This window comes from Phalacrocorax aristotelis, chromosome 1, assembly GCF_949628215.1.
Source record: "Phalacrocorax aristotelis chromosome 1, bGulAri2.1, whole genome shotgun sequence".
In the NCBI taxonomy this organism is placed as follows: Eukaryota; Metazoa; Chordata; class Aves; order Suliformes; family Phalacrocoracidae; genus Phalacrocorax; species Phalacrocorax aristotelis.
In genome coordinates, this window is record NC_134276.1 from 70,918,937 (window position 1) to 70,941,621 (window position 22,685).

General features: G+C 39.7%; 2 protein-coding genes across 3 annotated transcripts in view; one reads left to right on the forward strand and one right to left on the reverse strand.

Annotated features, from left to right (window-relative positions):
• The window catches only part of TMEM182 (transmembrane protein 182), a 35,253-nt gene extending 21,087 nt beyond the window's left edge, over window positions 1-14,166 (reverse strand). Inside the window, exons 1-3 of one of the 2 annotated variants that reach the window (XM_075092415.1) lie at window positions 14,118-14,166; window positions 2,135-2,234; window positions 669-767 (exon numbers count right to left, since the gene is read on the reverse strand). In XM_075092415.1, coding sequence (XP_074948516.1) covers window positions 669-767; window positions 2,135-2,153 — 118 coding nt within the window. In that variant the 5' untranslated portion in view covers window positions 2,154-2,234; window positions 14,118-14,166. Of the gene's footprint in view, window positions 1-668; window positions 768-2,134; window positions 2,235-2,636; window positions 3,014-14,117 lie in introns of those variants that run through there. The other variant, XM_075092410.1, reaches the window with a different exon arrangement.
• On the forward strand, window positions 13,437-22,396 carry SLC67A2 (solute carrier family 67 member 2). Its single transcript, XM_075092400.1, has 6 exons — window positions 13,437-13,637; window positions 15,827-15,914; window positions 17,214-17,257; window positions 18,562-18,691; window positions 19,977-20,186; window positions 20,734-22,396. Exons 1-6 carry the CDS (start codon window positions 13,545-13,547, stop codon window positions 21,525-21,527), a joined length of 1,359 nt encoding a protein of 452 aa, XP_074948501.1. The 5' UTR covers window positions 13,437-13,544; the 3' UTR covers window positions 21,528-22,396.
• Window positions 22,397-22,685: the final 289 nt, after the last annotated feature.

Here is a 22,685-nt window from a genome sequence, read left to right on the forward strand (position 1 = left end):
ACTGCACTAGAGTTTCTTGGTGCTAATATGTCAGTTTAATACAGTAAGTATTTAAAACTATTATAGAGAAAAAGAGCTGAGCTCACAAAACAAAACTGCCCATCGCTACAATCTTAAACTACATTATGGATGTATGGCACGCACTGTTCAGTATAATTTCAGTGCCTCGGCTCCCTACGGTATCAATGGAGAGAAGCCAGCACATCCAGCTGTCAGTGCAGTATATCTGAGTTAGTTGAATAAACTTAGACAGTATCAAGGACCCTCTCCTTCTTCCTCACAAAGTAAAAATGCAATATAATTCCATATGTGGTTATTTATTTAACAAAAAAACCCCCAGTTTTATTGGAATACATGAGAAGTACTTGTTTCATGCATTCAGCCCAAGGAAGATACTTTTTATGCTGGATAAAAAAGCACTACAAAAGGAAATGCCTCTTTTTTTAGAAAATACTTCCATTCTGCCATCATGCTTAAAGCTAAGCTTCAAGTGCTTTGCTAAACAGTGGCTTAAATATGCATGTTGTAAAATTATGAGAAGTACGAAACACCAAAACTCTGTTAATTAAACTGTGTGGAGCGATAAGGCTGTTTTATACTGAAGCATCCAAACTGTTTTCTTGAAACTACAGGCCTTGTATCCATTTGCAGCCAAAAAAAAGACTTACTGATTGCAGAGTCATAGGAGGTTGAATTGTGTTCATCTCGGATAAGAGGAAATGGTGACAGGTAAGCATGTGTACAATTCTTAGAAGGTGACTGGTTAGCTAAAAGTGAAAGAAAGCTAAAGATTAATATTTTGCTGCCTTAACAATAAAATATTTTAAGCCTATTCTTCAAATGGGCAAACTGAGTTTTGTAGGTCAAGATTCCAGGTTCTTTCCCAGGCAATAGCTTTACAGTGGATTTTGCTTTGGTAAGAGATACCAGCCTTGTTAGCCAGCCAAGGATATTCCTTAAAGGGTAACACAGATTTGTACTATGGGAACAGTAAAGCAGCCTTGCCGAAGGCAAGGATCTGGCACACTGCAATTTATATGCAATGCATACATGTGCTTTTGTATGCATACGTACCTTTCTCTTGTGAGAGTTAATTATGTCTGTCTCATTATTGCATGTCCCACAAAAAAAAAAAAAAAAAACCCAGGAAATTACTTTTTCTCTTGTTAAAGAACATGAAAAATATCAAGCATCTTCAGAAAGTCTGCTGTCTCAACAAATATGAGTTTAGTCTATGGAATCAATATCCCGCGAGAAGGGTTATTTCACTCTATATTAAATGCTTATAAAAAATCACCATCCTCCTTGTGAAAGATAAAGGCTGACTATAGCTTAAACCACATTTAAATATCAGATTCCTGGCCACAGAATTCTCCAGATAAATAACAAGGGGAAATTAACTACAGTGAATATTATATTTTTCATCTAAGACCAAGCAACATATTTAGCAAATGTGGGTTACTGAAGTCAAATTTGTATGATGGCATCTGGTTTTCACAAGGATTGTGGAAATCTTGCAATAAGGAGAGGGAGGTCTGTACCTCAGAGGTAGGGTCAAAGACTGCAAAACAAGTTTTACTTGACCTCTTCTTCATGGGAGATTTTTGTTGTAAAATACCATCTGATCTTCCAGAATCCTGGCATGTAGTGAAAGAAAGCAAAGGATCATCTATGAATTTAGTAGAGGGATTTTTTCTGGAGATGATATGTCCTACACCACTTTCACAGTGGAATTGCCCACGCCCTCCTTAACCCACTCATAGAATTAGTTGGAGAAACTCTCCAAGCAAAACTTCATGGACCACCCCAACCACTAAGCTCTTTTCACCTACGTTACGGAAATAAACTGTTTAACAATAAGTGGCAACAAACTGTCCTGATAAGAATAGACTCAGGTTAACAGGACAGCCATAACACTCACAGCATAAGTTGATAGTTAAACATGTATTATTTTGTTCCAGGGTTTCCTTTAGTACAGATTACAAAAACATTTGTCAATAACTTAATTTAGGGTAGCTGAAGAAACTGATCACCAAAGAAGCCATGTGAAATCCAGTGATTCATAAGATGGAAAAAACCCCCACAATGATTTTGAGAACTACTGTAGATAATATAAAAGGAAAAAGTTACTTACTATACCAGAAATTCCACATGCTGGCATTATTCTCTCCTACATTTCCACTAAACCAGCACCTCCAGAAGAAACCTTCATGATGGAAAGTGGCCTTCTCTCCCTGCAGGGTGGGGGGGAGGGGGAAAGAAGCCATTATCATAACATTTTTAAATGCTGAAAGAATCAAGTTCAACTGAAATAGATATTGAGGTAAAAAACGCTACTGTCACAATGAAACACAGCCTGTCTGAATATATACATGACAGTTAGCTATAGCATAACTGAACAGTTATACTTCCCTTGAAAGACTGTCATTTGTGAATACTACGCTGGGAATATGACAAAGTCATTTTAGAGTTTATTACAGCTGGTTACAACAGGTTTTGAAGCAGGCTTGTAAGCCTCCAGAGGGTCAAAATGAGTATATTCAAAAGTTCATACAGAATTAAATGCTTACAAAATAAACACATCCAAGAAACCTACATATGTAATTCTTATTATAAATAAAAATGTCCATACTAACCCCAGCATCTTCAGGTGCCTTTGAACACCTTCCTCTTTCTGTAGCAAGAAGCCAATAATCAGTTCCAAATGCCACTAAAAAGAGCAAAACCCCCAGAGCCGCAAAGAAGCCTCCAAAGAATATCCCCACACTCAGTTTCATTATTAAAGTTATCTTAAAAAAAACCAAAACAAAACACCAAAACACTGCTTTTTTAATTACTTAAAAAGAAGCAGTAAAATAAATAAATAAAATATTTGGGAAAGTAACTAAAAAGCTGTTTGGAGAATATAGCTCATATCTGAAGAAGTTTCTCTTCAATTGACTTTCTGCCTGTGTTTCCCAATGCCCTGTGAGTTGATTTGCGTCTCCTAATTTGTGTTCCATGTGGCTGACTCAAGCCTGACAGATGAAAAGGGCCTTCTATTTTAGGACACTGATGGCACAGCTTCATTCTGTTTCTCTGTCTGGGCAAGGCCAGTCAGAAATAGCTGACCTTCCCCTAACTAATCAGGGATTGACTTGAAATATTATTACAGCTGGTGCATCAACATCAGTGGAGATGGCGATGCAATGGCTCTGTCCGTCCACGTGAACTGTGCTACAGGCCACACAGAAGCAGCAAGGACTTCCAAAGTTCAGGCTTGGTAGTGAATGTTTCCTTGGCCGCTAGCAGGGAAGGAAACACATGCAACACTTTGGAAGTTACTGCAAATCATGTTAATAAATGAAGGCTGAGATTTTATTATGGAACTTTGAAAACATGGTAGCCAAATTGCAGAGATGCCTTTGAAAAATCCTGACTTCTATTACAAATCCAGTTAGCGTTAAAAATCTACATCTTACCCTTAAAGTAATAGCTTTAATGACACTAAACTAAGCGTTTAACTTCTTTGTTTATTCAGATGCATCTTACCTGCATCTATCACAAATCCCAGCATCTGATAAAGAAACTTCAATCTTTTTAAAAAATCACTTTCCTATACGTGTGCTTTAGTCATTTTGGAAGGTGATGAGGTAACACATGTAAACCCTAAGGACTCACTGCACAAGAAGGCAGCTTTTCCAATAACTTCTTTTCATGCCAAGCAGGCCTTCCCAAACATCTCTAGTGGATTACAGAGCATGCTCCTGTAGAGATCTGTTGAGTTCATAATGCACCAGATCCTGCAGTCCTTACCCAATAAATTTCCACTGGCGTTACCTAGCACTAGAGTAGAAAACATTCCACTGGCTTCCCATGCTGGGAAGCGCTGGGACCAAGAGAAAGATGAAGTCACTTGACTCCAGATAACATTTGTCACAAAATTTTATTGCAACAGACTTATGTCTCCAGAGGGACTCCTACTTCCAATATGCTGGTATCCTTTTGGACAGTGCAGCAGTGTGCTGAAGGACAGCAAGGAAAAGACTGTTTCTACCACCTTGCCTTATTTCCAGACAGATGAACCGAGATGTGCCCTGTTTTTATAATACATTATCTGCCTAACGCCACATTCCCATTTGTTTCAAGTCATATTTTATGCAAACCTGTTACTATACTAGCCTCATACAAAACCACATCTAATATTTTGTGGCCTTTTTGCACAGCACAGTCTCAGTGTATGCAGAACAGTAAATGAATTTTCGGTCAAACAGACTCTTTTTGCCATATTTGCTTCCCCTGACAGCCAGTGATGCCGTTCACTTTGCTACAGCAGAAAGTGATTTTTTGGAAAGTGATGTCTTATTGTTCTTTATTAAAGAAAAAATCTTCAGGAAAAAGAAGAACACATAGAATGTGCTGGAAACAAAAATAAGGTATATTTCAGAAAATAATTACCTGCAGATTAGAATAATGCTTCAGCTTTTGGTGAGCCCTGAAGTGGTCGGGCAGTTGGAATAGAAGATTGTTGTGGGTCCCTACCGATCGAACTATTCTATTCTATTCTAATATGTCCAAAATAGAGAGAAAAACAAACAAACAAACAAAAAAGGTAGGATTCAGTTCAGGACTAATGTGCCCAAAATCAGACAATTTCAGAAGTTAGATGTTTTTCCACTATAATCAATAGCAATCTAGTCAATACAGTCAGTGGATCCTGGAGAGCAGTTCAGCACAACCTAGATTAGAATCAGAGAGCTCATTTCAAGCACTCAGGCAGACACCTAGCTCTGGATCTCAGCTGCCACTGTCATATTTCTGTCCCAGTTTTAACCATATCTGCCAGCCCCATGCAGGGGTCTTAGGTACCCTCTTTCCCCTCAAATGGCACTAGAAGCCTACGTGATGGTGACCGAATCAAGCCTGGACAGAGGGATACAGTTGCCTTACTGTCATCTCCTGCCATTGGATGCACCAGGATGTCTAAAGCATCCATATTTGGCAGGTAGGTATGACAAGGGACTTAGAGCTCTGAGACCCACACGTTTCTTGAACGACAGCTACAGGCCAGGTTCACACCACCTGAAAGTGATGCTAGATACCTCTGTTTAGATGGCTGGAACCAGTCTCCATTAGCTGGTCAGGTTATTCTGGAGGCACTACTGATTGTTTTAACCAGACCTCCATCGACTATAACAGCAGCACAGATCCGATTTCACACAGAGATGTCTGAATGCAAAGGTCTTAATCTGGAACTGAATCCCACTCAGTGGGCTGGAGCTCCCAATCATTTTGCTCTTGTATGTGTGGCCTTACAAAGCATTGGCACAAAGCTCAAGAAACTTTACTCAGTGAAATCCAGAGATGCAGGTAGTTGTGATATAAACAAAATCAATGATACAAACTTCTTCATGACAGCCACTTAAAAAAAAAAAAAAAAAAACAGATAAAATTTCATTACTTCTGATGTCCTGTTTAACATGACACCATTTAGCTCATCTTAAAAAATGTTATTTTTCAGCATTATAGGATACGTGTTTATAACCTCCAAAACACCAGCTGCACAGCTAGTTATATGACTACTGCAAAAGATGCAAACCTGAGTTTGGTGAATTTTGACAGTGAAAATAATAAAAATACTTTTCACTCTCATGCTTTAGTCTGCAAATCTCAAAGCTTTCTTCAAAGTTGGTTATGCACTGCTATTCATACCTGTAACTAAGGAAACTGTGGTTCACAATGGTGACGTGATTTTCTCAACGTTACATCAGAAGTAAAAAGAGAACTCCAGCCACCCGACTCAGCCACTGACCCACAAGAATAAAAGAAATAAAACGACTGGTTTCAGTCTTATTGCACCTACTTGGTGTCAGGTCAGAAATAAGTCAGTGTCTCTGTTAACCCATTTCTTCATGAGAGTAACTTACTCTCATGAGTAGCTTCACTGAAATTAGTTTGCATGAAAAGTTTCACTGAATTCAAATGACAGCCTGTGCAGTACAAGTATTTATTTTTAATATACTGCACATGCACTCTGGTCTGAGTTTAGCATGTTCATCCTGAGAGGATCTAATGTAATTACTCTCTTTTATATTTATGGCACGTTCTCTGGCAGTGCTATCTTCCAGATTCTCTAACATCTCCAGTATTATGCCTGGCTATGTCAGGAATGAATCAGAAGCCATGTTAAGACTCGTTATGTCAGCTTAAAAAATTCATGTTATCCACTACTTGAATACTCACAGAAAGTCTCAGGTCACTTTTTCTTCAGTTAAATTAAATTCTGAAGGTTACTCAATAGAAAAGAGAAAGTTTCAAGGCAGGGAAAACAGGGCCAGGTTATCAAGCGAAAAAATATTATTATTCTGAATCTTAAACAAGGTCATTCCACAACTCCTTCCAAAACTCCTGAATTTCTACAGAAAGACTGGCATTTTAAAACCAAAGTGATTTAGCCAAATTTATCCCTACTATAATGACAATGAAGTAATTAGATAAGTTTTAATATACACTCAGTTTGGCCAATTAAGCCCAACATTCATTGATTTTGTTGATTCTTAGTGTGAAGATTGAGGGCCCCCACATAATGGATGGATTCCAATCTCATTTAACAAAGCTGGCAAAAGTTTTATGATTTTATTTCCGTGCGCCTTCCAGATAGGTAGGGCTAAACTCCTAAACCTCCATATTTGATTTAAGTATCTAAATAGCTCCAGCTTCAACATAGTATCTGAGCCCCTCCTTGTATTTAAAAATAGAAAAGAAGAAAAAAACAAAACAAAACAGTAGCAGGCTGTCTCTTTCTTCCTTTTCGATCTGAAGGAGAAAAAGCTTGATTAGTTCATGGGAGGAGGAGGTTGTTTATTTGCTTGTTTATGTTTGTGTGTGATTGAGTAAATGTTGTATGTGTATGTTTGGAATTGGCAGGCAGCTCCTTATCTGTGCTGGCAGATATGTCCATGATCTAAAAACAGCCTTTTAGAACTGGCTGCATGTCTCACTCACTATACACCAAGAAAAAATTTCAGCAGCTGCCTCAGAGCTGAGTCCTTCTGAGACCTCACTGCCCATTTACTGTTGAAGAAAAACATTTTGAACAGCAATGGAGTATCTCACCTGCTGATTCAGATCCTCATCCAGTCCATCCTCCCCAGCCGGGCAGGATGTTATCCATCGCACCTACACAATCAATCGTCAGCAGCGTGCTGGGCAGACATACAGGGTATAGTACACCTTGTCCATTAAATCTTTTGCTGGGATTCATCTTACCTAACACTAGACAGCTGCAGGGTAGCTGTCTCCAATTAAGCTGGTCACCTCAGGTTCCCTTTACAGTCATATTGGCACTTTTATGGCAGTCCATCTGACCTATTTTTGGATGACTACTTCAATGTGCAATGAATCACACCCTAAAAGCGCAATTACATTTTTTTCTCTCTCTCCACTGACTACAAGGGGGCCTGGAATAACTAGTTTGAGATACGACCACTTTAATCTTTACTACAGTAAATCAGGTCAGAAATCACAGAATCACAGAATGATTGAGGTTGGAAGGGACCTCTGGAGGTCACCTGGCCCAATCCCCCTGCTTAAGCAGGGCCACCTGCTTAAGCAGGACCTGGTTGCCCAGGACCATGTCGAGGCAGCTTTTGAATATCTTCAAGGCTGGAGACACCAGAAACTCCCTGAGCAGCCTGTGCCAGTCCTGGGTTGCCCTCACAGTAAAAAAGTGCTTCCTGATGTTCAGAGGGAACCTCCTGTGTTTCAGGTTGTGCCCATTGCTTCTGGTCTGTCACTGGGCACGACTGAACAGAGCCTGGCTCTGTCCTCTTCATACACTTTCTTCAGGTATTTATATACATTTAAAGGATCCCCCCGAGCTTTTTCTTCTCCAGGCTGAACTTCCCCAGCTCTCTCAGCTTTTCCTCATAAGAGAGATGCTCTAGCCTCTTCATCATCTTAGTGGCCCTTCATTGGACTCTCCTCAACAAGTTCATGTCTCTCTTGTACTGGGGAGCCCAGAACTGGACCCAGCACCAAGTGTGGCCTCACCAGTACTGAGTAGAGAGGAAGGATCACATCCCTCAACTTGCTGGCAATGCTTTGCCCTAATGCAGACCAAGATAGCATTCACCTTCTTCGCAGCAGGGGCACAATGTTGGCTCATGTAAAACCTGAGCAGAGATTGCAGAGACTCTACACGTGAATGAAATCAAGCCATTTTGAACACAGGTATCATCACTAAGTCATTAATTTCATATGAGCTCTACTAAACTCATGAAGAGATAGATGATGGTAACTACCCTTCTGACCTAAGGACAGAAGCAACCCATATCCCAGCAACAGCTTCAACAGGAACTCTAATAAACCAACATGAACAATCCTCTTTATGGACCATTATATCCACACGTATTTATGTATCCAGGGATTATATCACACACGCTGCTTATTTACTGTGTGGGAGGCAATGAAAACTACAGCCTCTCCCTCCCAGTTCTATCAGCACAATCTGGTGCAACACACGTCTGCAGGAACATGTGGTACACTTGCAGCCACCCAGACAAACAAAGCTAGAGGTTGCATATCCCATTTGGACCCTGCCTCACCCCCTCTCTGCGTTCAGGTCTTTGACGCTCTACAAAGCATCACAGAAAGGAAGAGAAAACTTTAGTATGACTGAGTGGGTCACTCTGTTTCACGTATCCCATTCTGCAATGTTTTACATTAAATCTACATTGCAGGTAAAAAATTTCAGAAGGTACAATATTTTTAAATTGAGTCATGATATTGATTCAAGTTGTGATGAACATATGTCCCTGCAAGAATCATCAGAGGTACAAGAAGGTGCATCTGAATTCCTCATATCCTTGATGAGCGCTCTGAATTTTTCTTACAATTGTTAAGAAAGCCAGGCCAAAGCCATTAATGTTTCCTGCTTTAAAGGAATGACTTATCCCTCTGTGCAATTTATACAGAAATGAGTGAGTTGCCTAATTTTAGGAGGTGTTCCAGGCAGTTTCCCATGGAAGCAGTTAATGCACCTGCACACCAGAAATAGTCGGAAATTAAGAGCTGCACCCTCCTTTAATGTTTCTATTGCTGTTTTACACATGCCCTTTCACAGCAGGAAGGTATGATGAATGTCTGAGGCAGTAACTCCTTCCACCTACTGCACGGACACTTTAATACACATTTTAGGATTTCATTCAGGAAGCCTGAGGAACTAGCTTCCAGTCCTTTCTGTACACTTCCAGCTTCTACAGAGCTCCTAAGATTTAAAAAAAAAAAACCAACCTCAAAACAAAACATAGGCTCTGTGTGTGTGTGTGAAATAAGGGTACTGTAGTACAAGAAATGGATTAGAGTCAACAGGAGTCATCCAGGCCATCCTCTGCTCCAGAGCAGTATTAATAGTATCTAAACCAATCATAGTGTATTTATTTTATCTGTTAAACACAAATTGAAAGAAACATGGAACTACGTGGTCTTAGTTATGCTGCCATGGAAAAAATCCAGAAGGTAAGAACTAGGCCCAACACCTGAAATAATTCTTTCCTTTATCAAGGTTTTTAGAAATGTTTTCTAAGTCACTCCGTTATGCTCACCAGCACTTACAGGTTTGAGGGTGGAGTCAATTAAAAAGGCTTCTTTCCACATTCCTTACATCTGCAGATCTTTTCAGAGAGATTACACTTTAAATGTCTTTACGATTAACAGCAGTTTCCAAACTCAAGTTCATTTACAGTACCTCTTAAATTGTTCTGGATCACTGGATTGTAACTTTTTCTACCGGGCTCAATTTGTATATGAAAAGTTGAAATGACTGTTGAATGTTACCCTAATGATCTGAAGCAGTAAACCAGAATGAAATAAGTCATTGTTAGATTCACTACATCTGATGACAAATTGTACATTTGGGGGTCTTGACCTTACCTATTTGTAATGAAGGAATCCAAGAATATGTTCCATTTAACTACAGTAAATTGCTGTAGTTGTCTTAGATCTGTCTTACAAAAGTATTTTACAAACTTTATTTAAGAATTTATAAGGTTTAAAATTTTCTCCCCTGTTGAAGGAATGCAAGGATCTTTTTTTTCAAAACTTTGTTACATTTCAGGTTACTCCCATCACTTTCACTTTGTCATGGCTTGGAGCACACTCAGCCACACAGCTGTCTGAGAAAAGGCAGCTGCAGGCTGCCTCAACCCCTTGCTTGGAACGCGACACGAAGCATTTGCCACAGTGGATGTTTTTAGTAAAGGATTGCAGACCCTTCAGCCCTCTCCTCATTAGCAAAATGCACCTCAGACATTCTCTCCCGGACTAGTTCTCCTCCATTCATAATCTGAGGCAAGAACAGCTCACTAGGGAAGGCTGAGGACAGTCCGATCTCTGGCAGCCCAGCACTGTAAGAAATGTTCTTTCTGCCATTAAAATGCATTTTTTTTTCTTTTTCTTTTTCTTTAACCCTCTCCATTTATTCATCATTGATCTTCAATTAGGACAGCAGAACTAGACACAATGTTGCATTAAGCATTCAGACCAAATAACTGATACCATTGTTTTCCTGCTTTTCTACTTCAGGTTCCTCTATTCTTATCAAAAACTGGAGTTCGCTTTTTGGGCCACAGAATAGCAATAAAAACATACGGTCGCTGGTTATCTACTACAACTACTAAGTTCATTTCATAATCACTGACTGCCACAACACATGTGCAACCCTTATGCGTGCATCACGCTTTGTTTCTAGCTGTGCCTTTACACTTAGAATATTCATAATTCATGAAAGCTGAGTACTCAGACTGTGTTGTGATAGTAGTCTACATAATTTCCCATAAAATCAATAATTTAGATTCTATCTCTTCTTGCAGGTCATGGAAAAAGCATTAGAAATGAGAAGACCACCTAGACTTACCCTTTTTTCCAGGGGAGATTATCCATTCACAAATACAATCTGGAGATATATCAAACAATTCTGAATCCACATGCTGTTTGCCATTTCTGAGTATGTATTGCTCTACTGTCTTTAAGAATCATCCAGTAACAAGTCAAACAGCTTAAAGTAGCCATGAGTCAAATACCTTAGAGTAATGTAAGTGTGCTATATTGATAGCATCATTTTAATCAAACAATGATGTAATTCTGCCCCCAAAGATATCAGACTGGTTCTGTTTTCCTTAAGACTGTGATAAAGGGTCTTCATTGTATTTCATTCCCTTAATTGTTAGTCAATTCCCTTATCAGTCATACCATCCCTTTATCTGGGAACATTATCTTAAGATTTCTTTATTTGGGAGCCTTTATCTTAGATTTTGTAACTGCAATGACAGAACATGAGTGGAAACCTCTGAGGTAGCAGGAACCATCTGCCTTCAGTTCGAAGGCAATGGAGATATTTGCCATGTTACTATATATAAATGCCTTTTTCTTAATATATTATGCAAAAGTAAACATGTAATATGCACAATTGTTTAATAATCTAATCAAGTTTGCCAGGACAAAAGCAGTAAGAGATCTGTTAAAGGAAGACACACCTATATATTTTCTAAATACTTTTTTTCTCCATGAACAGTGTTATTGAGGCAGCAAAAAGTTCAGTTATTCTCTGCTTTACAAGCCATTCTGCATGGAGATAGCTTGAAATAATAGACAAAACTAAAAGAGAGTTTTCATTGTCAGGGAATTCAATATTCCTGCCTACAATATTTTGTCCCCATTATATTAGATCATTTTGATCCTCCAAATCTGAGAATGAAGAATTGTTAACTCTGGTTTCTGAGACTTATAGCAGAGACTGAAATTTACATAGAACCTCATAAATTTCACTTGGGCTTAGTGTTTGCACAAAAGTCAATCTGCGTTGTACCCCAGGAAGAGTACCTAAACCCTTGCAAACATCCTTTAATCATCATCCTCTTCAACAGCTTCCTCTGATAAATCTTCAGGCCCTTTCCATTTCTTCTATCAGAGTTAAAATTAGTGCAATATTGAGCAGACAATGTAGTGCCAATTCCCATGACGCTCTAATATTTCAATATCTTGTAACCATTTTGTCCATTTCAGAAGGAATTGTATGCAACTGTGATCTCATTAATGTTATATCCAGAATTTTAAAAATCTCACTGAGAGTATTTGTTATACAAAGTGGCCTCAGAGAGCTAAATTAATGGGATGTATTGGTTAAGCCAACTATAAAATATCACAGTCACTGGAATATTAAACAACTGAGTTATTCTGGAGACTCTGATAACACCTCCCTATACATATGCTAGGCTAAGCTTTGTTTTGATATCTTATAAATAAGCTGCATATCTAGGAATATGTCTTACTTTCCCTTTTTGGGTTTGGTTTGGGCTTTTTTTGAGCTTATTTCTTCATAACCATAAGGAAAACCACATTCTTCCTTTTTTATTACCTAAATCTGCTGAAGACCCTCGGTCCTGTAATATATATTTCTTCTGAAAACATGAAGATAGAACTGAAGTTATCCTATTTTCAGTTATTGATTGACCATTCTCACACTTTATCAACCGGCGCTAACTTTTAAAATTTGAAAGTCATCATCATTTTTCATAAGCAGCTTCTTACTGATAATTAAAAAACAAGTTAAAGCATCTCCTGTCCCTTTATGCACTTTGGGTTGTTTTTTTTAAGTATTTAAAACTGCAGCCCTTTCACGGATACCTGGCCTAGCAGCTATGTTAAAAAAAAACCAAACCAAAACCAACAAAACAACAATCCCCTCTGTCTCCAGCATAAAGGTATTTTGAATGCAACACTCGCTTCTACCTGTGCGGCTCAGGGGTTTAAGAATGCCATTTTACTTCTTTGGATGCAAATGCATTACAACATAATAGCCATCTGCAACTCCAGCTATCCCCGACTTGAAGAGAAACGCAGCACAGCTGCTAAGTGCTAAGCAGAAAGAGGGATGCCCTTCTTGCCTGGCTCGGTACCACAACCACCAGCCATGTAACAAGGCAGGAAAATGCTTCACCACTTGATGAAGGCACCAGGCTGAGCCCCGTGAGAGGGCTGAGAGACACAGCAGTGGTGGGACACAGCCGCTTTTCCCCACGAAGGAGGCAGGCTCACTGGTGCCAAGGTTTAAAAGTAATCTTTCTACAGCAAATGAGAGAACAGTGCAGGGGAGAGAACACGTTACCATGTTCCTAGGGCATATAACTATCTCTAAAGCCCCTCCACCCTACCTGCTAGCCCCTCCTGCTTTCCTTAGAGCCTCAGGCCCTGAGGTGACTGGTTGCAAAACTCTCCATTTACACACAGGCAAGAAGAGGCAGAAGGGGCAAAGTCCTACAGATGGTGGGGGGCGGCAGAGATCCCGATGGCCTCCGAAACCTGCGAGGATCCTTATTCCTCCTCCTCCTCGCGTGAAGAAAAGGAAACCCAAATAATACACTCGTTAACGCAAACACAACACCGGACTTCGCCCCGGCGGCCTGGCCTGCCCCGCCGCCGCCATCTTCCCGCCGCGCCGCCGGCAGCGCGCATGCCCAGCGCCGCGGGCCGCCACGGGGCGCGGGCCAGGGGCTGCTGTTGGCCGGATGGAGGAGGAGGAAGATGAGGAGGATGGAGGCCAGGGAAGCCCGGCGGCATCTGTCCGCTTCGTGCGGTGCCTTTACGTGGTGGGCTTCCTGGTAAGAGGGGCGGGGGGGAGGGGGCAGGGTGCGGCAGTGGCGCGGCCCGGGACGGGCGGCCGTGTCCTCCAAGGGACCCCCCCCACCCCTCGCCGCCCCGTGCTGGCAGGCGGCGGCGGAGGGGGGGCGGCTCCGGAGCCGTGAGGTCCCCTCAGGGCCGTCGGGAGATGGTGCAAAGCCGCGGTCGGGCAGACGCCCCCTCCCCGCCACACACACACACAGGGACACACACGCCTGCCGCCCCCGTGCCCAGTGCCTCTGCCTGGCTGAACCCCGGGGGCGCCGGCGGCTCCCCCGTTGCGCTCTAGATAAGGCTGCTGGGTTTTGAGGTACCTCACTTTAACTGCAGTTTTTTGGGGGGAGTCTGAATGTTGGCTTGTAGCGGCTGCATTGTTTTATCCGTGCAGCGTGATACAAAGGGGTCATTTTTACCCTGTGAATGCAATGGAATAGCGCAGCGCCCTTAAAGACGAGGGTTACCTTCTGCTTATCGGAGAGCTGCTCCTTGTTTCCTTGAAATACCAGTGGTTGGTGTAAACTAAAAACAAAACAAACAAAAAACCCAGCACTCCCCCCCAACAAACAAACACAAGCCAACCAAAATGAAATAAAATTAAAAAAAAAAGCAAACACAAAACCCCTTTTTTCTAGGGGAAAAAAAAATCCTTACAGAAAGAACATGGTGTATAGAATTTAAAGAGGGTTTGTATTCTGTAGTGATTCATGAGCCCTGGGAAGGTGCAATATAATTCCAGCAAATATTCCAGGAAAAGTTGTGTTAGAACAAGCTTTGCTTCTTAGCTCGCTTCTAAACATTGTGGATCTCCAACCCTGTAGTACGTTGCTGACACTGAGCTGGCGTACACAAATCAGCCAAGAAGTGGGTGTCCTTTTAGAGGATGGTTGAAAGTGTGGTGAAATGTCATAATAAAGAGCTGTTGCCTGTGATGTCAGCTTCCTATAACCAAGGCAAGTACAGCACAGTTATCTTTCAGCATGAGAAATTATAGGTGAAATGAGAAATAACTAGCCATCGGAGGATAGTGGTTAATGGGTCTTGCTCTGCCTGCATGCCTGTGACAATTCCAGTACTGCCAGGCTATATTCTGAGACTCGTTCTTTTTAATGCCTCTATCAAAGACCTGGACTAGGTCATTGAACCTCTCTTCAGGTTTGCAGGTGACACCTAATATTGTGTTATTGAAGATGTTCATAAGTTATGTGCTGTGTTTGCTCATGCTGACGTATTTAATAATGATTCTAACCTTGTAAGTCTCAACTTCAACCATCAAAAGATACTTAATGACAGACTGAGCATTTACTTAGTGATACACATTGTCACAGTTATTCAGGCTTTGGGCATACTATGAAAGGCTAGTCTAGTTCAACTCAAGCAGTTACTGATAAAAGGTGATCTTGCTCCAATACATCTTCTGTAAGCCTCCTCTGAAATAGGACACTGTATGCTGTGCCAGACAGTAGTAGTGAAAGAACTACTGGGTCAGTGTGGTTAGCTTAACAAAAGATAAAAAATCAAAAGGAATGAGTAGGAGATCCTTGTACTGTTCTGGATGGGCAGTGTCCTTTGCCCTCCTTTTACAGAATGTTGTTCATTTATGCTTTGCTCTTTTTTTTTTTTTTTCATGTTTCTTTCTTTTCACTACATTTCTTAAGTTATACACAAAGGCAGTCTGTAAGTAGGTTTAGATCTACCATAGCTTCTTCCCCATTGTGGTTAAGTGTTAAAATACTGTAGATTTTCCAAATATACTGTCTTTGTACAAGTAAAAATTATTTTAAGGTGATTGAAATTTCAAACTACTTTGAATTTAAACAGATAAGGTTTAACAGATAAGGTTTAATATACATTAAAGGAATATTTAAAGTTTAAATATATATCTTCAGAATGACTGTATCTGGAGGGCAAAAAAGGGTTGCTATTTTCATAGTTTTAACTCCTCTGAGGCAATCCTTTATCTTTCAGTTTATGTGTTTTTGTAATTTTGTACAAACTGGATGCATTTTAGAGGTTACAACATACCACAATGGCCATGAAAAATTTTCTTTTAATCTTGTATTGGTATAGAAATAATTTATTTTGTTTTTAAATATTGACTGTTATTAAGCCAGGTTGCCATCATCTTTGTAAAAATGATCAGTTATTAAAACTTTTGCTGCCTTCTTTTCAGGATTTATTTGGTGTGAGCATGGTTGTTCCATTAATGAACCTTCATATCAAATCTCTAGGAGCAAGTCATACAGTTGCTGGAATAATAGGTGAGTTACAGTACTTGACTGATTTATCAAAGAATAAGGTAATGTGAACTGGATTATGCCTTACTGCAAATTGGACACTATAAGATAATTCTTCTTCGCTAGTAGAATAATAAAAAGTATGGCCAATTTCCAAGTAGAACTGCAAGGGCAGCCATGCTATGTTAGACCCAAAGACCTGTCCAAACTTGCATATTGACAGTAGTCGAAAGCAGGTGCTTGGGAAAGAGCATTCTTGGAAAGAACAGGTAAGTCTTGCAGTAGTACTTTTACAGGTGCATTTCCAGCAACCAAGAATTGACAGCTCAGCAACTTTGGGAGCCGGAGGTGTCGCTTTTAGTTTTATTGTTATTTACAGGCTTTGTAAACAATACTTCAGCAGCTGGTTCTCCTGAGCTTTCCAAAGCCTGTGATTGCTCCCAGTTTGATTGAATTCCTTGCAGCTGGCTTTTGGCAAAATAATTACGTCTTTAAGGAGTGTCTACAAGTAAATTCTGAAGGTTTGGAATTTTATCTTAAAAATGAAGTGGTAAGATGAAGTTCTGTGGTTCTAAAGTTCTTATTTATGTCTTATGGTACTGTTCGAAATGATACAAGTATGATTTCTTTATGGCTATGTGTGGCTGACATGGGCTCTGTTATTCAGTCTTTTATTACCTTTTTTATTTTGGATGAAATTTAGCACTTTTCATGAAATAATTCTGGTTCTGCTCTGAGTTGTCAGAGTATTATTTTAAGCAGCAGTTCATAAAAATTATGTTTTCATTTCAACAGTCTGCTTTGATTTTTAACATTGAAAGAAACTGGGTTTTCAGTTGTATTCTTATAAATGAAAGAGGTGGCAGCTGTTTCTCTCTGCTTCTCTTTGCTGCTTCTATTCTGTTGCTAACTGCTGCTAAACTCCTAGCCTCCAAAATGAGAGAGTAGGGTCTGTGGTTTCTTCAGGGCTTCTGTGGTGCCTTGTAACACGTTGAAGCGCCAAGTGGAAAGTAATTAGACCCTCCCAATAATAAAATTCTCTCCTGATTCTGAGAAAGCAATTATAAATACCAAGATCTGTTTTGTTTAATACGCTACACAAAGCAACATCCTTCTTCTTTACATAGTTGTACTATGCAGAAACTATTTCCTTGATTATGTGCTAAACTCCACCCTTGGTTTGTCCTGCTCCCTCTTCTTATTCTTCTAGTAAATTATTCCCAGAGTTTTTCTTGTATTTCCTTATTTAAAAATTTTGTGCGTTTTCATTTAAAAAAATATCAGTTTAATTTTTAACATTGGTATTTTACTTGTTTGGTTTAGGATCTCTCTATGGTATAATGCAACTATTTTCCAGCACACTTGTGGTGAGTTCTAACCCTACATTCCTAAGTAAGTTGGTATTTCTATGGATTTTAGGGGAAAAGGATGTAGTTATTAATAGTTTTTCTCGAAATTTTTCAGATGTTTATAGTGTTTATATAAGCATTTTTGGTTGGTGGATCCAGTTTTTAGTTTGTGTGGAAAATGTTTGTATCATTTATAGGCACTTATCAAATTTTTCAGAACGAAACAGAATACAATCTTTAGACAAAAACTAGAATCCGGGTTTGGGCTCAGTGACACATGACTGGGTACGTCTCAGTCGCACAGCTTTCTCTTCGGTGTTGGTACTAGTAAAACAGTTTTCTTCAGTGCAGTAGCCTGTCCAAAAAGCAGTCTCACGAGTCAGCTCTTCGTAAGCTTGTTATCTAGAGTTTGCTTTCCCTGCTTAATGAGTAGTGCCCTGTAATTTGCCATCTGGCCTAAATTAATGCATTATGCCTTTAAGCTTTGTTTGGTTTTGTTTTCTATTAGCATTTGGGTTTTTTTTTACATCCTAATCTAAGCAAGAGTACAAAGATTAAACTTCAAGGCTGAACCTCTTGAATGGATGCTTTATCTATCAATACCTTAGATCCATTTGTTTAGCCAGGAGCACCTTTAATATTACCCCGGTACCTCCTAGCTTTCAAGAGAGCAGATTTTGAGCATCTCATGAAAAAAACTGTTTCAGGGTTTGTTATGCAGGCCACCTGGGATAATTTGTTTCTATAGTCTTGTGGCATTTTCTTTGAACAGCAAGACTATTGCCTACTTTCTTAAAAAATGTTCTGTTTGGAATCAAGCTGATTTATAAGCATGCTACATGCAAATTTACTGTTTGCCCTCCTCATAAATAATTCCTACTTGTCTGCACTCAGATGACAAACTCCTCATAGCTAAGATCATTCCTTTTAGGATGCTCAACAAGCATCTAGTATATAGCGACCATTGTTGCAAAGAAATATTTGTGGTTGGTTGTGATAACATGTTCAGAGGGCCCCTACTACTAATATTTCATGGTGTTTATTGCAGGATTTTATTTTTAAAGAGAGAAATTATTTTTTTAAAAGCTGTATGCATGACATTGAATAGAATGATAGTTTTAGCAGGTGCACTGCTGGCAGGGCAGAATTCTGCTCGTCACTTCCAGTTTTTGAGCACTTGGGAATGTTGTGCAATATACTTACTGAGCTTTCATTGACAGTCCTCTGATCTTTTTTCTCAATTTAGTTTAGAGTTACTGATTGTTCACTGTACATAGTTAAATGTTATAAAAAGCTAATATTAATTTCCTGCTTTCTGAAAGGGCTGCTGGAGTGATATAGTAGGAAGACAGTATTCCCTGCTTGCTTGTATTCTTCTCAGTGCACTGGGTTACTTCCTTCTTGGAACATCCACCTCTGTGTTCCTGTTTGCCATTTCTAGAGTCCCTGTAGGTGAGTAAATGCTTGGCATTTTGCAGTTGAAATTCCCTCTAGTCTCAGGTTGAGAGTTTCTACTAGAGAAATCATGGTATGTTGATGGCTACATAGCAGCATCATCCAGCGGCACCAACTGTACCCTAGTAATGGAAAAATCTCTACAAATCAAACTTTCACGTGGCTTTTTTTTCTGAAAATAATTAGAAATGAATACTCAAAAACTGTCACAGCTTTTATGCCACCTTGAGTGGCTGAATTTTATAATAGGAGTGCAGCAATTTCCTTGAAAGAGGCTATTATAAGGGTAGTCATAACAAGTACACAATACACCAGGTCACTGCTGGAAATCTTGGCCTGTTTTTACAATGTGGAATGGAATATGTGGATTATTGTTTTTTTCCCATGTATAAAATATACCTTAAAGTGATACTACAGAATTTGGCTGAAATTTTAGGTCACTGCTTCAACAGAATATTTATGTTGTGCAAAAGCATGTACGTTTGCAGCACTGAAGATGAGTTTGTGCCAGGGTTCATATCAGAGTTCTTATAATAGCTGAATACCTTTTGCATATATTCTGATATAATAAGCATTGCTATTACTGTGAACACATCTACTGAAGGGCATTTTTATGGCCCGTAGTCTTGATTTAGGAACTGTTTATATTATGTCTTAGTTTAAAGACAACTTACTAATGAATTATTTGGTTGCTATTTCATTACTTAGTAGACATAATACTTTTTAATGTAACAGCACTGTGGCTGTGACAGCATTGCCCTGGTCAGAGGGAGGGAGCATAAAAGATTGCATTATTAGTCTTCCTGCAGTATGCTTACCCTTCTGTGCTCTTCTTTTGCCACCCACCAGTCTCCCATATGAGTTTGGTATGTCACAATCCTGGAAATCTACATACTCAGCAAAGCTGGTACAGAGCTATGTTCATAAACAGAGAAGCCATGCCTACTCCACCATTACCCACCCACGATTTCCTATTTTAGTGGCTATTTTATTCCTAGTGTGCTCCAGCACTCAGCTAAATTACTTCTTCTTTCAGCAGGGGTGCAGAAGCATTTCTTCAACACAGATGCGTGAATAATTTTGATTCCCAAGTCCAACCCCTTGAACGGCCAGGATGACGGTCATGGCCCAACGTGCTGCATGACTCTAGCATTGAAGAATCTGTCACTTATGGAGTCTTAAAAATAGATTTTGAACATTGCTATTTCAGATAGTTTCTGTCACTTGAAATATTTTGGACTGAGCAATACGTGTTTATTATTTTGTTTATATTATGTTGCAGGTATTTTTAAACACACTCTCTCCATCTCTAAAGCCCTGCTTTCTGACTTGGTTTCTGAGAGAGACCGCCCTTTAGTAATGGGACGCTTCAATGCAGCCTCTAGTGTGGGCTTCATTCTGGGGCCTGTCGTTGGTGGCTACCTTACAGAGCTGGAAGATGGCTTTTATCGAACGGCTTTCATCTGTGCCTCTATCTTCCTTATGAATGCTGGTAAGCTGCATGTCATATTTTGCATCTTGGGTCCTTTCATTCCTCACTTTTGTGTTTTTACGTCATTTGTAATACCTTGAATTCACAATGTGTTTATCATCTATGGCACACATTCTGTTTACTGATACTACACTTTGAATTTGAGCCTGTGTGGAAGGGTGGGAATTTTGAAACAGTTAACCTCCAGGTGCTTCTCCTCTGTATTGTATGTATCACTTTTACGTTCTGACACAGGAAGGGGAATTTTTCATGTGCCCAAAGATAAAGACTAGAAATCAGAATTTTGGCTTTAACCTTTAGATTTGTTTATATCTTGCAAATGTATCACATCAGTGTTTCTACCTTCCTTGTTTTCACCACATTTAAAACTGAGCTGATACTGTGAATAAAACTAGACTTAATCTTTGTAGTTTTTTAAAGTGCAATGATTGTTAAAGTCCTTTTTTGGATTTTGATCTTTACACTAAAAGTGTTACAATCAGACTAACGTCTTTCACGTAAAGTTAATGCAATTGAAAGAAAGCGACTAATTTCTTGATCTATAAAGGTCTTGTTTGGATGTTACCCTGGAGTGAAGAAAGCACTGGCTATCGGGAACATCAACAAGGCAACAAAGGAATGGACAGATTCTCAGCAAAGGCAAATCATGACCTGCACTTGAAATCAGCAACTAGCGGAGAAGCTCTGGCAAGCAATAGTCTTTTCCGGTCTCCGTGGATCCAAGTTGCAACAGTGCTGAAGAGGATTAAAGAAATCGCATGCTCTGATCTGTGGGATATATTTTTAGTGCGGTTGCTGATGTCTGTTGCTATACTGCTGTACTATAGTAATTTTAGTCTGGCCTTGGAGGAGAGATTTGGGGTGAAACCCTTGTTTGCTGGATACCTGATGAGCTATAGCAGTGCACTTGGAGTCCTGGCTGGTTGTCTGCTTGGACCAATAACAAGATTCTACCAGTACAACACCTACAGAATGTTGTTGCACTCCAGCACTCTTACCTGCGTGTTGATTCTCCTGTACGCGTCAGCGCTGAGCATATGGATGGTCATTTTGTCTTCCACATTTTTAGCCTTTTCAACTACTATAGGTCGTACTTGTATCATTGACCTTGAATTGACCATTGGTGGGAATGAGGCCAGCGGTACGCTCCTAGGCGTGGGACAGTCTGTGACATCAGTGGGACGTATAGTTGCCCCGCTCCTTTCTGGAGTTGCTCAGGAGTTCAGTCCTTGTGGCCCTCCAAGTCTAGGGGTTGTACTAGCTTTAGTAGCTATTCTGATAATGAACGTGAACAAACAAAAATACCGTAGCCGTGGAAATGTTAAGTTAAAAAGCCAGTAGCTGCAAATTTGTATTGCATAGAGGTATCTTACAGGAGAGGCAAAGTGAATCAACCTGGGGTGATGCTTACACCTGCCAGACTTGTGTAGTAGCAACAGGATCGTTTAAAAGGGCACGTAATACTCATGTGGAGGCAAGTACATGTAAATATTTCTGCTGCAGGGATGTTAACCCTAGACAAATGTTATTCTAACTTGTACCACTAGAACACTTGTGAGAGGGACAGGTGTTGCTGTATTGTACTGGCTCGATTTTTTAAATGGATTTTTAACCTTTTTGGAGGGGAAAAAAGAATGTCATGAAATACAGAAATCCCGCTTGTAGTTCACATTTGAAATGTTTAGATTGATAGATTGTTAAAAGACAGAAACTGGTTCTTATTATTTAATCCGAGGTGAATTTTTATTATTTAATCAGAAGGAGAATTTGCAATACAGCTCGTTAGCCTTGATATCTTATGCTGTGGTCTGCTGCCACTTGTCTGCTGTGACAGTAGCTTAATTAACAAAGCATTTGCTTCCGTGATTTTTTTAGGCATACTTTGTCTACAAAACTTGCTGCACAGCATGACCAGGCACCTTGGGGTAGCCATCTGACCCCTGCTGATTCCTGGTCTTTCCCAGGTAACAGAACTGGGTATATGCTAACCTCATGTATTAGAAGGCCTAAAATGGACAATGTAAGGATAATACGGGGTCATTCAGCCTGAAACAGAGACTGAACGTAAGCTGTATTGAAACTTGACCTGGTGGTTTCTGTTTAGTAATAACTTCTACTGAGCAATTTTGTCATAAATTATTTGTTAATATTTCCTGTGCAATTTTTCTACCTTCATTTTAAGAATAAATTTGCTTCTTAATTCTTTTGAATGACTGTAAAGGTGTGCTGGAGCAGCTACTGGAAGTTCATGGATCTGGATTAATGCATTCTCTCATCTCTGAAGGCAAAAGTGACATTTCAGTGACAAGAGAAAAACTGTGTAATTGTTGGTATTTTAGTCTTCATTTGTCTGCAACGCTTAACTAATGAGGGATTACTCTCAGAGCTCTACTAAGAGTTGTAGCACTCTCCTGTGCTATTCATTGTTCAAGCTCATACTATTTGCCAGTCAGCAATGTCTGCATTTCATTTGAAACATAGAAAAAACTATTTTGCACT